This window comes from Carlito syrichta, unplaced genomic scaffold (assembly GCF_000164805.1).
Source record: "Carlito syrichta isolate Samal-C Ts95f unplaced genomic scaffold, Tarsius_syrichta-2.0.1 Scaffold309283, whole genome shotgun sequence".
NCBI lineage: Eukaryota > Metazoa > Chordata > Mammalia > Primates > Tarsiidae > Carlito > Carlito syrichta.
This window is the reverse complement of record NW_007253379.1, coordinates 1,028,295-1,044,579: the sequence shown is the minus strand read 5'-3', so window position 1 is coordinate 1,044,579 and position 16,285 is coordinate 1,028,295. Positions and strand designations below refer to the sequence as shown.

At 37.0% G+C, this 16,285-nt stretch overlaps 1 protein-coding gene across 1 annotated transcript in view; it reads left to right on the top strand.

Annotated features, from left to right (window-relative positions):
* NAALADL2 (N-acetylated alpha-linked acidic dipeptidase like 2) overlaps nt 1–16,285 on the top strand; it is a 592,600-nt gene that overhangs the window by 537,852 nt on the left and 38,463 nt on the right. Inside the window, exon 10 of the mRNA XM_021717095.1 lies at nt 7,254–7,452. Within this exon, the coding sequence (XP_021572770.1) occupies nt 7,254–7,452 (199 nt within the window). The remainder of the gene's footprint in view (nt 1–7,253; nt 7,453–16,285) is intronic.

The following is a 16,285-nucleotide window of genomic DNA, read 5'->3' as shown; positions in this document are numbered from 1 at the left end:
TATGGTCAGGGAGATCTCCTTCTGTGGGGTGGTACGGGATTGTCTCTTCTCCAGGTATGTACTCGCAGGAGGTGGGGGTGGGGTTGCCCCAGTCAGGCCTATCCTGGAATGGAGTTTTCCTATTGCAACTGACGTCCGGTCTCCACCTGGGGTTTTTCCTCTCAGTGGTGGCCCCGCTGTGGGGGTCTGACATTCCAGAGGATTGCTGGGGAGGAGGGGTTTTGGGTCAGCCCTGGACTCACCACTGATCTCTTTGGAGTCCTTCCTCGTCCTTTTCTGGCCACACGGCTGGGTCAGGGTAGGGGGTGGGGCACCTGAAACTCAGCACTCGTCAAGTCCCTCCGAAGTTTGTGCTTTCAGGATGTTCCCTCTGGGTCATGATCAATCCCTGAGTAGTTGATCCCCCAGTGACAAGAGATCAGGTCTGTTGCTCCATGGTGAGCAAGTCAGAGTACTCTCCTGCCCCTCCTGCAATATGGTGGTGGGGTGCCTCTCTTGTCCTCTTCCTTGGATTTTGCCTCTGGACTCCCTCTGCAGCCCCTGCTGCCAGTGCTCTGCCAGGCCCTGGAGTGGTGAGGCAAAGTCTGGAGTCTGCAGTCTCTCCTGACAATGGTGACGGAGAACCTGGGGTGACAGTCTCTCCCTGACACTGTTCACAGGAAATCTTGTATCCGTTAAAAAAAAAAAAAAGACTCTTGGCTTCTGCGACCTGGGAAGAGCCAGGGACCACGCAGAGAAGCTGCGGCACCAGCTGTGGCACCAGGGGCCTCTCCACTTACTGTCCAGCCCCCACTTAGACACTCTCTCCCAGCATTTTCTTCCCAGGAAGGGTTTTGTTGATTAAAAAAAAAAAAAAGAGAGAGAGAGAGAGAGAATGGCGCTCAGTTTCTGCATCCTGGGAATCACTAGGGTCCAAGCCTAGCAGTTGTGACACCAGCCACTGTACCAGGAGAGCCCTGGCCACTAGCTCCCTAGCCCTCACTCAGTCAGCCACTCACACACCTACTCGCTCACCAGCACGTACACAAAATTTTCCATACATTCACTCACTCACACCGGGACTCACAAAGTCTGACTGGCTCGGCCGCCATCTTCCCCCACTCAAGTCCATATATTTCCTTGAAAGCTTATTTGTAAAGGCATTACATCTGCCCACAAGGACAGAGCTCTCATGACCTAATCACCTCTTAAAGGCCCTACCTTCCAATACTGATTTTTTTTTTTTTAAATCAGAGTCTCACTCTGTTGCCTATGCTGGAGTGCAATGGCACAGTCATAGCTCACTGAAACCTCGACCGCCTGGGCTCAGGGGATTCCTCCACCTCAGCCTCCTTGGTAGCTGGGACTACAATCACACCACCACTCCTGGCAAATTTTTTGATTTTGTGTAGAGGAGAAGATTCACTATGTTGCCCAGGCTAGTCTGAAACTGACTCAAGTAGTCCTCCTGCGTTGTGAGTTTTGGAGAGGACAAACATTCAAACCATAGCACTCATCAAGCTATGAAGTTCCTCAGGTAAAAGATAGCTTGTGCCGATCCTAGGTCCTGGCAGGTTGGAACATGTCTAGATTCAGTGGATATAGTCAGTACTGGAGTTAATGATCTTACTCCGAACTCCTGGAGACCTTAGGTGATTAGGGCATGTATGAAATGACTTTGAGTTTGTGTTCTACCATTGGAAGTTATTTGGGCATCCTGCATCAAGGGTCTTCAGGATGAATATATTTTCTGGGACGCTCCTTAGTGCTTTACAAGTCACTTTACCAAGCCCCAGGTATTGTGCTAAGTGTCTTACATTTGTTGTAATGTTTTACTTTGTCCTAGCTTAATGAGCTGAGCAGGGGATTAAGTCCAATTTAGAGATTAAGAAACTGAACCCCAGAGGAGTTTTGTGTCTTACCTACATGTTTACATTTAATAAGCAGCAAGTTTAGGGCTTGAATCTAGGTCTGTCATGTTCTAAAGCTCTCCACTCTTTCTGCTACAGTACATTGCCTTTTGAACTGTCTTGAGAGCAGGATGCTGAAGAAGATGGCTGCCTAAAAGGCAGAAGATTCCTTGAGTAGTAGGGATTTGTTTTCTCCAGTACACCTTGGAGTCTTTCCATATTATTGGGCTGCCTAGATCGCAATATCCATGTTGATATCTAGTAACTAACAACCCTCCCCCCTCCCTTTTTTCTCCTCCCTCCCTTGTTCTTTTCCTTTCCTTTTCTTTCCTTTCCTTCCTCTTTTCCCTTTCTTCAATTCATATTAATACGTTTTACAATATCTTGCTCTATTGTTTCCATAACAAAGAAAAATGAAAGATTTGAGTTAAATGTGGACTCATCTTCTAGAAGGATGAGGACTGAGGGACAAGAAAGGGAAGACATTAATATTGTTTTGTTTTTTTTTACCAATGGAACACCCTCCCTCAACTATGATTGTAGGTGAAATCCCAAAACTTTCAAGAATTCATTTAAGATGTTCGTGATTTTTAGACAATTCCATGATCTGTCTCTCAAGTTTTGTTTCTTCACTGGGTTCTACTCAGAACATTCCTTTACACAATAAACTCTTTAGTCAGTTTCATAAGCATTTATTTCATGTGACATTTATCGTATGTTTAGATGTATCACATATCTCTCTACCTAGATCAGGAACTTATTAAGATTAGAGATTTAGTTTTATATGTGTTCACTTCTTTTACAGTACTTAAAGAACAATGTACCTACTGAACTAATGTATTTTACTTTGAGATGAAGGGGAAAAAATGAAAATTGTTGCTGTTTGAAATGTACAAGTATATTTCAATTGCCTCGAATAGTATCGAGATAATTTCTGTAGGCAGTCTCAATTATTTTGTATTATATTAAGCTTGATTTTCATCAATATTTGTAATAAATCAGTATGTTTTACCATGCTATAAAAATTATTAATGGTTAGTTTTTCACCAGAAGCAAAGATCCAAAAGAAATCAGTTTTAGAAGTTCGCAAGTCCTTTACCCTTTGTATTATTCCTTAACTTGTTCTTCAGAGGTTTGAGATACTAACTCATGGAAAGAAAGAATGGCTGTAGATTCATAGGCACTGCAAAATAAAATTGGAAATCCTCATTAAAGTGTATATGAGGAGGAATGGGAGGAACAGATTGGAGGAGTGACAAAAAGTAACATCTCTGAGAATAAACTCATCATGAAAGGTGTTATGATATTTGTTCCATGACTTTTAAAAATGGATTGATAGTAACCTGTGTTTAGCTAATGTACTCTAATAATAGTAACTTGCTTATATAAGTGATTTATACACCTAGAAACTGAGATAATCCTTTTCTCCAAGGAAACTGAAGGACAACAGTATTAAGTAATTCATTCAAGACCACATTGATAGTAATTCAAATAAACCAGACTCTTACCTATCTTTTGATATCAAATCCTTGGTCTTTAGACTCCAGATACTTCACTTAAAGATAATTGTATTAACACTCTCTGAGAGAAAGCTCTAATTTTCAGTTAGTTTTCTTTGATCGAATGGACCTATTATTTTTTAAACTTGAATAGTGAACAGCCACAATTCATCCTCTGTTCTCTGACATTCACTGTGCCTTAAGTAAAATTTTATATATTCTTAGTTCATATGAGTTATTTGTAAAGAAGATTTTAATTCAATTTACTTTCATTTAATTTATAATTACCTGACAATAGTCTTTTCTTTTTAACTTTTTTCTTTTTTTTGCAGCTATAATTTATTTTTAGCAAGAAAGTAAAAGAAATATCATTTGTCATTGCTTATTATACATCAGACATCTCCCTGAATGATTTTGTAGACATTGTTTAATATAATAATGTATCTTTAAAAACAAGATACATTATTGGGCTGCCTAGATCTCAATATCCACTTGGCCAGGCTCGGAGGCTCAACCTGTAATCCCAGCACTTTGGGAGGCTGAGGCAAGTGCATTTCCTGAGCTCACGGGTTCGAGACCAACCCGGGCAGCTTGGCGAGACCTCATTTCTACAATAAATACAAAAAATTAGCCTGGCATGGTAGCACGCACCTGCAGTTCTGGCTACTTGAAAGACTGAGGCGGAAGAATCATCTGAGCCCAGCAGGTTGGCGCTGGGGTGGCCAGGAGCGTGTCACTGCCCTCTAGCCTGCGCAACAGAGTGAGATTCCAACTCAATAAAAAAAAAAAAGACATCTCATAATTCAACATTCACTCAACAATTTTTTAAAAATAAATGGCTATTATAAAACAGGTATCATGCTATGATCTGGGAATACCAAAGACAGATCAAATAGATTTGCTGATCTTGTGGAGTTCTTTCCAGTCAAGAAGATAAGGATAAAAATATGACAGGTGCTATGATACTACAATAAAATTTATAATTAGTCATTCATTGGTTGCATCCTGTGCTTGGCACTTTTAGGTGCTAGGGAAATGGCAGTGAACCAAACAAACAAAAACCTCTACCCATCCAGAGCTAATATTCTAAGATCCTAAGTTTAGACCCTAAGAAGTTTTTAGATCCTAAGGAGGATCAATCATTTGGAGTCACAAAAGCTTAAGTAAAGAAGGTAGCATTTCTTTCTGGGTATTTAAAAAGACAAGCAAGCTTTAATTGACAGATAAATGTCTACTAAGAATCTTTGGAGCATCATTTACATATCAGAATGATAAAGTAAACATTGAAAATGGAGCTACTTTTTAGTTTTTAGCCTCCTAACCTATAAATAATGCATTTGATAGTTGTAGGTGGCAGCTTTCCACTATCAGGGTCTTTCTGGAGCTAGCCAGTTCCTAAAACTGTCAGTTCTTCATGTCTGCACTATCACGAAAGATAAATTCATTTAAAGCTAAGTAAGGTAGAATGGTACAATTTGTCTCACTTGATTCAGTAGTAATGTCTTCAATTCTGTAGTGTACGTTAGATCAGAACAGATTTTTCTTTCTTAAATGGAAGACTCTCAAGGATGTCAAACTTGTTTTTTCTGTTGTTCAGTCTTTCAATTCCAGTCTAAATGCGCCTTGTCCATCTCATTCTTTCCTTGTGCAAAGATATTCCCTTGATGTTCCCTACACATTAACTTTGGTGAACCATCATAATTTTGGATAAACCATATCTTCAAAAATGATATTGATGAAGTTATTTAAGGGCTGGATTTTCAAAATGAACAAAAACATGTCCCCTTGAAACCTTAAGTTTTGATGTGAAATCAAAAAAGATAATTAATGAATGTGGAAGGCCCTTTGAAAACTTCAAATGTTAAAACCTTGTGAATGCCTACAATTGATTTTATTCATATTGTTAATGTCAATGATTAGGGAGATAACTATTAGCTTCAAGTACTATTTCTCCTTCTACCATGAGCTTTAACTAGTTTTGTAGATATTTAAAATTAGCAAAAATTATTGTATTCTCTAAGTACATTCCATGTAAGCCCACCTGTTAATCTCTTTGTACCCTTTATAAAACTACTTATCTCCTTACGTAGTCTTCTTTTATTATTGGATTTTTTCTCAACATATTTTACTGATTCTACTTTGTTTATTTCATAAACAATTATTGAGTGTCAACACTGTGCTAGTCTCTAAAGAAATGGACATGTAAAAGTCTCCATCAAATTAAGGTGAGGAACAATACCGATCATTATATTAGAAGTTGGTAATTTTGCGATAAAAATATTTAATGTATCCTCTATATATCTAACCTAGTCTTCCTTTTCTTGGCATATCACCTTTTGATCATTTTTCTTAAACTTTAATATGTATACAATAATCTGAATAGCATATTAAAATGAAGATTCTCAAGATCTTCCCCCAGGGAGATTCAGCAGGTCTAGGAATCTGCATTTTCATAAAGACTAGGTGTTCTGGCAACTGCTAACCCTTGAACTTTGGGAGAATTCTTTCCTAATCTTTCGCCACAAATATTAATTATTCAATCCTCATAAAAATATATGAAGTAGGTACTATTATTATATTCCTTTTACAGATGAGGACACTGAAGCTCAGTGACATTACCAATCATCACACAAATACTATCTGATATAACGGATTTAAAATCAGGTAGACTGACTCTAAGGTCCAGCACAGCACTCTACAAGTGTTGCCTTTCTGTTAGTCAAAAGTATGTCCTGTGGACCTTTTGTTGCTGCCATTCGTATTAGAATAACTTTCAGTAAATTACACCAATAAATGGAAAAGAAACAAACACAAATGATCTCAAAATCAAAAAAAAGAAAGCAAGAAAGAAATGCAAACATACATAGAATAGTTTTCAGTATTTTTTAGGTGAAAGATGTAGTTAAACTTTCCATTACAAGAGATTTCTAGTAAAGAAAAAAGACCCTAATAGACACTTAACAACATAGAGTAACATAGTAACATATCTCATATTCTCAGAAGAAACGATAACTCCACTTACATTTTTTTTTTTTCCAAAATGTAAGCTTCTCCATGTTAAGAATGAATTTCTGAGTCAAAAAACCAGGCTTCATTCCAGTACTTTGGGAGGCTGAGGTGAGATTGCCTGAGCCTGTGGGTTCGAGACCAGCCTGGGCAACTTGGTGCGACCTCGTCTCTACAATAAATCAAAAAATAAGCTGGGCCTAGTAGCACACTCCTGTAGTAGTTCCAGCTACTTGGAAGGCTGAGGTGGAAGGATAGCCTGAGCCCAGCAGGTTGAGGCTGCGGTGACCTTGAGTATGTCACTGCACTCCAACCTGGATGACAGAGTGAGACTCCAACACACACACACATATACACACACACACACACACACACACACACGCACACACACACACACACACACACACACACGCTTCTAATTCTAATTCTAGCCTGTTATTTACTTGCTTCACAGCTTATAGCAGTTTGCTTACTTTACTTAATTCTCAGTTTGGTAAATATTAAATGCCTGGAATATAGCAATCTCCTAACAATCAGTACTGTACCTATTTGTGTTATTATATGAGTAGTAACAGACTTAATTTAGCAGATTATAAAAACAAGTTTAGACAAACTTCTTTCGGCAAAATAAATTTATTATCAAAGTTTAATTGATGTGGATTCTTTTTCCTTGTAACAGGTAAGATTCAAATACACCTGTATATCCTTTTGTCAAGTGACAGAAAAAAGAGAATCGTCATGATACTCACCTCTGTCTTCAATGGACTTTCTGATTTATAACTTAGAGTCATAATTGCAAAATGCTTATTTTGCTCCTTTGGGATGTCTCTTCTGAGATGGACTCATTTATCTTCACCAGGTGATCAGCCCAATACTCATCAGCTGCTAGCTATGGCATCACACCTGCGGGAGAGTGCCGAAATCTTTCAGTCAGATGAGATGCGACCTGCTAATGATCCCAAAGAAAGAGCTCCCATTCGCGTCCGGATGCTGAACGACATTCTTCAAGACATGGAGAAAAGCTTCCTGGTACAGCAGGCACCACCAGGCTTTTATAGGTAGGATACGTGTCTCAAAATTTATATATTTTTGTCCTCAATTACATTTTTATGTTTACCTTTCCAAATATGTACCTTCTGTGAACATCGCTTAACAGTAAAAAACCTGTAAAGCAGTTATTTATAATTTGAGGACTATTGCTCTCCCCCCAAGAAAAGTAAAACTGCATAAAGACAGAATAAAGGAAACTTGGTTTAGCACTAGCAAATAGAAAAAGACTAAGGATTTTTTTTATATTGATTTGAATGAGTCACGTAATAAGGCCGGTGAAAAACAAATGATATTCTAGGTTTAATGGAGAGAAATATACTTGCCCGAATGGATCAGGAGATAGGCCCCAGCTATTTTGTCCTAGTAAGATCACATCTAGATTGTTGTGTTTAATTCTAGAAACTCCACTTTATGAGGGAGTTAAATACATTTACTATTTAGAGGGGAGTGAAATGTAGACAGATTAGAAACAACTGGGAAATTAAGGATATTTGGTTGGAGAGCCACGATGGAGTGTTTTTGAAAGCATTTTAACAGTTATCATGTAGAAGAGAGATTAGATCTGAATTCTTAGAGGACAAGATTAGGACAACATGGTTTCGTTTTTGCAGTTCCAGAAACAGTACAAAACAAACAAAGGGAAAATGGAGTTTAAGAGATTATGATTAAAATGTCTTTATTTTTATTTTTATTTTTTTTTGAGTTGGATTTTCACTCTCTTGCCCAGACTGGAGTGCAGTGGCCGCTCCCGGGCCACTGCAGCCTCGACCTGCTGGGCTCCGGCGATCCTGCCGCCTCAGCCTTCCAAGTACCTGGAACTACAGGCGCGCTCTACCACGCCCGGCTGATTTTGTGATTTATTGTAGAGATGAGGTCTTGCCAAGTTGCCCAGGCGGGTCTCGAACCCATGGGCTCAGGCAATCCCCTCACCTCTGCCTCCCAAGGCACGGGATTACAGGCTGAGCCACCAAGCCCGGCAAAATGTCTTTATTTAATTGATGTTTCTACAAGACACAAGATATAAATATGCATACCTTTCCATGTGTATGTATATAGAGTGGGTATATAAATATGACAATTTAATATATGTTTGAAAATGTGTGGCCCTTTATGAGTGAAAGTTCTGGGCTAAGCAATCCTCCTCCCTCACTCTTCTCCCTACACTTGTTTGTCTCTTGCCTTTTTAAATAATAAACCTTTTATTAGACATACTGTGCATGACCAAAGGATAGAACTAGGACTAAAGAATTGGTGCACACGTATAGAAATCTTAACTATGTATGAGAAAGAAGTTTCTAACAAATAATGTTTTTAAAAGACTAAATGTGGTGCTCTTATAAGGTAATGAAAACACTATCACTGCAGATGTTAAAAGAGTGGCTGGGAAGTCCTAAGCACCTGAATACTGGACTACATCAGGTTTAAGGTGACTTTTATTATCAAAGTTCTGTGATCTGACAGGTCGCTTAATCTCTCCACATACTAATTTTTACATCTATAAAGTAAGATGATGGAATAATAATAAAATACCTTTTCCACTTCTGATATTTGGTGATTTTCCTTTATGATTTTAAACTCAAATTCACATATTAAAATTCATATTTTACATATTTTTCCAACACCATGATTCTGTATCATGAAACTTGGAAAAATATTCATTTATAGATATTGTGAAGGCACTTTATATACTTCATGTATTTTTTTAAGCATCAGAGACATGCAATCACCTCGTTAAAAGCATCTCTCCTGATGAAGTGTATTCTAATGGTGGAGATGGGGAAGCAGAGTGAACAAAGAAGTAAATATGGTAGAATTATACCTGCTAAGGAGAAAAATTAAACCACATTAAATCCAGCATTACTAAACAGTACTAGACTAGGTAAATTATGTTTTTATAATATATATAGTAAATTATTCTATTTCCTTTACTGTTAATTTAAGAAAAATTCCGAAATGAATAAAACTCATGTGTGAATAATATGGTTTTGGGTATGATGGTATACTAGCCTTTTTTCCATTTGCCTCTCTTGGACTTGCACTAGAAAGACCCCCTATGATATGAGTTATTCATCCAATAAACATTTTAGTACCACTGTAATAATATTTATGAACTCAATTTACTTTATCATGCATTTTGAGTAGAAAAGTAAATGTCTGTCTGCCTCATGTTAAAAAATGCTTAAACAAGTGATATTTTTCCTGTTAGTAATATGATTGCAGAATATCTAGTGTTCTCATTATGCAAGCTTCATAATGTTGATTATAATAGTGTTCTAACTCATATGTCAAACCTTAGGATAGAAAGCTTTTGGTTCAACATTTTGGCATTGTACTAAATTATTACTATAGGATTAAAAGGATACATGTCTATCATTCTTTTCTATGAATTCAAATGTGTCAAATATTATAAATAGATTAGTTTCATTTTGATGTATCTGACTGACCTTTATTTCAGGATTGTCATGAATTTGTACTTCATTTATGATCTATATAACAAATCATCCTACTTCATGTCTTTCTCTTGGTAAAGAATTTACATTTTTAAAAATTATTGATGCAAATATTTCAAAATTACAATAGAATTTCTGCTATTAATCCTCTTAAGCACATCCTTTATGAGGGAGGAAATATTTAAAGTAAAAATTTGAGTTTCAGAAAATGAAAAGCAATCTTGAGTATAACTACAATTATGTAAAGAAAAGAAAAAATGGTTAATTGCATTATAAAGAAGGACATTTAGTGAACAGGGTTTACTTTTTAATGTTTAACAGTTTTTAGAGATGTTATTCACATCTCACTCACCAACGAATTGGTGTTATGAAAATTGTTATCAAATATATAAGGATTAAGTAATGATTTGCTTTTTAAGAAAGTTGTTGACAGAAGTTTACAGTACAAAGCTAAATATTGCATTTGGTATTTGTTTCATGCCTCCATAGAACCCTATCTCTATGAAAGTGTCACTAAATATTGAAATATATTATTTTTAGAATATGCAGAAGCATTTTCTCCATAATTTGACACCAGAAGAGTCAAAGAGTTTTAATCCTATGATACTACCTCTAAAGCTGACTGCAATTCATATAATTAAACCCTTATTCACCATTGCTCTGTGAAGTACAGCTGAAAACTTGCTGTATAGAATTCCTAACTTCAAGGAGCTTAAGCTAATTCAAGAGGTAAAATGCATAAATCATACATCAAGTAAAGCTCCAGAATACTTATGCAAAGTGCCCAATAAATGCTACAGTCAAGAAGTACTTTTGGGATTCAGTGAAGAAGGAATTATCTTGTGGCAGTCAGGAGAAACTTCATAGAGAAAGAGAGAGACTTACTGGGTTTGAGGGGTAGGTAGTGTGCCATTAAATTCGCGAGCATTTCCAGGAGGATGGTGTGAAGAAAGACACAAAAGAGAGTTGGTGGGTGATAAGCTAAAGAGTGGAGAATACGAAGTAAAATAGTTTGAGTGACTTACCGGTTTTGTGTTTATGGAACAGAAGATCGGGTCAAGTTGTGGAGTCCCTTAAATGCTCTGTTGAGAGTCGGGCTTTATTTTTCACACACACAAAAGCCACACAGAAATCTATGTTGTTAGTAGGATTTATCTGGTGCTCCTGATAGGGTGCTCTGGAGTCGAGAGAGCAGAAACCTTCAGGAGGATTGTGGGGGTAAGAAAGATGTGGGTGAAAAGAACATGATTTGACACGTTGGTGTCAGGAATGAAGAGAAAAGAACAAATTTGGAAGACGATGTTAAGGAAGACTTGGTTAATTTAGGGATGGAGTGGCTCTGAGAATTTTATTTCAGGTTGTTTTTAGGATTCCCCTCAGACTAAGTGGGAAAAGCAGGGTTAAGCAGTGGAAAGAGCCTTCTCTCTGTCCCATTTGCCCAGCCAGTTAGGTAATGCATCAGTCAGTGTCTCCAGGTAAGTATATAAATATCTGTTAAAATAACTTCTAGTCATTTCTACCTCCAAGACCATGATTCAGTGGAAACTCACATTATTAAATCTCACTATCTCTATTTTCAAGGGACTTCTAATCCTGAGTAAGGGCAGAGAAAAAGATCACAAGGGTAGACCGCGGGTGGCATAAAAGAAAAAGCTGCCAAGAGCTGAGGCAGAGCTGAGCTTAGGTGGCAGTGGGAAACAGGTGAAACCAAGGCCCACCAAGTCAGGGGCCACGAAAGGAAAGTACATTGACAATCACAGAGTATCACAAAATGTCAATCCAGCAATGTAAAACTTGACTCATTGCCCCTGAGTAGGGAGGGGGTTATGTATTTTCTTCAGAATTCTAAATCTCCTGTTTCATTCCTTCCTTTACTCTGATTCCCATAGGAACTACCCAGCCACTGCTAAGGACTGGATGTGTCTGGAGAGATGGTCTCTTGGCATCTATGTTTTGTTGTTGAATTCCTCTTTACCCCTATAGTTATTTCTTTGCAAAAACAAAGTGAGGGCTTTGACCAGGTGAATCTGTGCATTCCAAGTATAATGTACAAGGGGGGACCTCTTCCCAGAAAACACAATTATCTTTTGGAAGGCAGCTCTTTTGTAGTACAGGCTTCCCCCTCTAGGAGCATGTCCCGTTGGCATCATTGCATTGTTGTGAGAGGCTAGTGGTGTGAGAGGCTACATTCAGCTTCAGTGATTTTTTTTTTTTTTTTGAGATTCTTTCAGTGCGTTTGACTATTTCATGATGAGTGATTTACAAGTGCACCTGCCCACACTTCACTGAGTGTTCTGCAGTTTTTGACCAAAACTGGCAGGACCCTGGTGCCCTACCATCCCTATTCACCCAATCTTGCCCTGAATTACTTTTTTCTGTTTTCCCAAATGAAAAAAAGTCTTAAAGGAAAATGTTTTGCCGATATAGAAGAGGTGAAACAAAAAATGGCAGAAGCACTAAAAGACATCAAAATTGACAAGTTCAAAAACTGTTTTGAGCAGTGGAGAAAAGTCTCAATAAGTGTGTTACCTCTAACAGAGAGTACTTTGAAGATGACTAGAGTTTAAACGTGTAAAATATATATATATTTTTTTTAATAAATAAATTCTAGGTTTTGGGGTCCCCTTCTCATACTCTTTAAAAACATTGATAGACTTTATTTTTAAAGCAGGTTTGTGTTTAAAGAACAATTGAGCAGAAAGTACAGGGTTTCTATATAGTCTCTCACTATCCTCTCCCCTTTCAAACACAGTTACCCTTATTGTTAATGTCTGGCAGTAATTGGTGCATGTGTTACAATGAGTCCTTCCAGACGTAAAATTGATGAGCCAATATAGACACGTTATTGTTAACTAAAGTACATTGCTTATATCAGGATTTCCTCTTTAGATTTTATATCCCGTGGGCTTTGACAAATGTAAAATGACACGTATCCATCATTACAGCGTTATACATAATAGTTTTCCTGCTCTAACAGTCTCTTATGCTTCACCTGCTAATCTCTCCTTCCTAAACAACCGAGCCTCTGGCAACCACTGATCTTTTAACTGTCTCCATAATTTTGCTTTTTCCAGAATGTCACATACTTGGGGTAGTCCACCATGCAACCTTTTCAGATTGGCTTCTTTCACTTTACAATATGGTTACATTTTTTCCACACTTATGTATTCCATTGTATAGCTGTATTCGTTTGTTTATCCAGTCATCTGTTACTATGTACATTTGTATGGAAACAAACTTAAAAGCCTAAATGAAATGGAAGACTTTCTGACATCACACAACCTCCCAAGGCTGAAACAAGAAGAAATTGTGATCCTTAATAGACCAATAACAATCCAGGAAATTGACTTCATTATAAGAAAACTACCTACAAAAAAAAAAAAAAACCCTGGACCAGATGGCTTTCCAACAGAATTCTACAAACATACAAGGAGGAGCTGGTACCAATCCTACTGAAAGTATTCCAGGCAATTGAGAAAGATGGAACTCTCTCCAAATCATTCTATGACGCTAACATCACATTGATACTCAAACTGGAGAAAGATCCAACAAAGAAAGATAACTATAGGCCAGTATGCTTAATGAACACAGATGTAAAAATTCTCAACAGGATTCTAGCAAACCAGATCCAACAACACATCTAAAAAGTCATCTACCATGACCAAGTAGGTTTCATCCCCAGGATTCAGGGCTGGATCAATATCCACAAGACCATAAACATAATTAAATACATCAACAGATGTAAAAACAAACCACATGATTATATGATTAGATGTAGAAAAAGTTTTTGATAAAATCCAGCCTCCCTTCTTGATACAAACCCTCAAATACCTAGGCATAGAAGGACATACCCTAAGTACCAGCTACGATAAACCCACAGCCATCATATTGATAAACAGACAGAAACTGGAAACATTTCCTCTGAAAACCGGAACAAGACAAGGCTGCCCACTCTCACCCTTCTTGTTCAACATAGTGTTGGAAATCCTAGCTAGAGTGATCAGGCAAGAGAAGGAAATCAGGGATATCTAAGTATGAAAAGAGGATGTTAAATTATTCCTCTTTGCAAATGACATGATCCTATACGTTAGATGCCCAAGAAAATCTGTCAAAAACCTCCTTGCACTGATAAAGGATTTTGGCAAAGTTTCAGGGTATAAAATAAACATGCAAAAGACAGTCACATTCCTACACCAACAATAAGCAAACAAAAACCCAAATAAAAAGCACAATCTCATTCGTAATAGTCAAAAAAAAAAAAAAAAAAAAAACCTTGGCATCTTCCTAACCACAGAAGTGAAAGACCTCTTCAATGAAAACTATAAAACACTGCCTGAAGAAATCAAAGATGACACAAACAAATGGAAAAATATTCCATGCTCATGGTGTGGAAGAATCTACATTGTTAAGATGTCCATCCTACCTAAGGCAATCTGTGGATTTAATGCAATACCCATTGAATTACCAACATCATTCTTCTTAGACCTGGAAATGACAATACAGAAATTCATACAGAAATATTCATCTATTGAAAGACATTTTTGTTGCTTTCAAGTTTTGGCAGTTGTAAAGAAAACTGCTAGATACATTTGTGTGCAGGTTTTTGTGTGGACATACATTTCAGTTCATTTGGGCAAATACTAAAGAGCCCTATTGCTGGATTGTATGGTCAGCCTATGTTTAACTTTGCTAAGAAACTGCCAAACTTCCTTCCAAAGTGGTTTACTATTTTTCATTCCCACCAACAGTGAATGAGATTTTTCTGCTGTTTCACATCCTTAAGAGCATTTGTTGATCAACATTTTGGATGTTAGCTATTCTAATAGGTATATATTAGTATCTTATTGCTATTTGAATTTGTATTTTCCTAACAATGTATTATGTTGAGCATCTTTTCATATGTTTTTTTTCCATCTGTGTATATATATATATATATATATTTTTTTTTTTGATGAGGTATCTGTTTAGATCTCTTGACCATTTTGAAAATTGAGTTTTCTTATTGTTGGGTTTTAAGCATTTCTTTTTATATTTTGGATACCAATCCTCTATCTGTTAGATATGTGTTTTGCCAAAGAATTTCCTATAATCTATGACTTATCTTTTCATTCTCTAAGCAGTGTCTTTTGTAGAGAAGGAGTTTTTAATTTTAATGAAATCCAGTTTGCCACTTTTCTTTCCTGTATTGGGCTTTTTGTGTTGTGTCTAAAAAGTAATTGTTAAATCCAAGGTCAGGTAGATTTTCTTCTATGTTGTCTTCTAGGTGTTTTATAGTTTTATATTCTACATTTAGGTCTGTATTAGAGTATTTCATGTTGTTATAACAAGAAATACCTGAAGCTAAGTAATCTATAGTGAATGAGATTTATTTGGTTCATGATTCTGTAGGTTGTACAGAAAGCAAGGTGCTGTCATCTGCTCAGCTTCTGGTGAGATCTCTGGAAGTTTCCAATCCTGGCAGAAGGGGGAGGGGAAGCAGCTCTAGGGAACAAGGGAGAGAGGAGGTTCCAGGCTCTTTTTAACAGTCAGATCTCATGGGAACTGAAAGAGAGAGAACTAACTCATTACCACAGGGAGGACGCCAAGCTGTTTATGAGAGATCTGTCCTCATGACTCAGACACCTCCTTCTAGGCTCCAATTCCAACAATAGGGGTCACATTTTAACAGATTTGAAGGAAGCAAATGTCCAAACTACATCAAGGTCTATGATCAATGGTGAGTTAGTTTTTGTGAAAGGTATAAGGTCTGTACGTAGGTTCTTTCTTTTTATTTTATGTTTGCATGTGGATTGTTCAGTTGCTCTAGTGTGGTTTGTTAAGTTGATCCTTTCTCCACTGAATTGACTTTTCTCACTTGTCATATACACTTGTACTATTGATATTGCATTTTGCTATCAGCCTCTCATTTGTCCATAGTAGAATAGCTTTCAGAATTAAGACTAGCATGCCACAGTGATATTGTAGGGAGAGCATTGGACTTAAGATTTTTAAAAGTGGAAGGAGGTTTGAGTAAGACAATTTGTCTTTTATTTCTTAGCTGATCTGCAGCAAGAAAACAGTAACTCAGCATCAATTTCTCATTTCTAAAATAGATCTAAAAAATCACTAATGTTAAGATAAAATAAAATTAAATGAGGATAAAATATAAGAAGATAAATTATAAACAATAGACTCCTACACAAATTTTACAAAATAAAAGTAATTTTTATACCATTCTACTGTTTTTACTTCAGATTCTGATAGTTTTCTCATTTCCATAGTTGAATCCCATATCACTCTTAACCAAGGAAGAACTATTTAGAAAGTAAGTGACACAACACATTTTCTTTCTCCAGGATAGCTGCAGTGAAGTATTTCTTTCATTCTAAATTTTTAATATGTATTCTCTTCC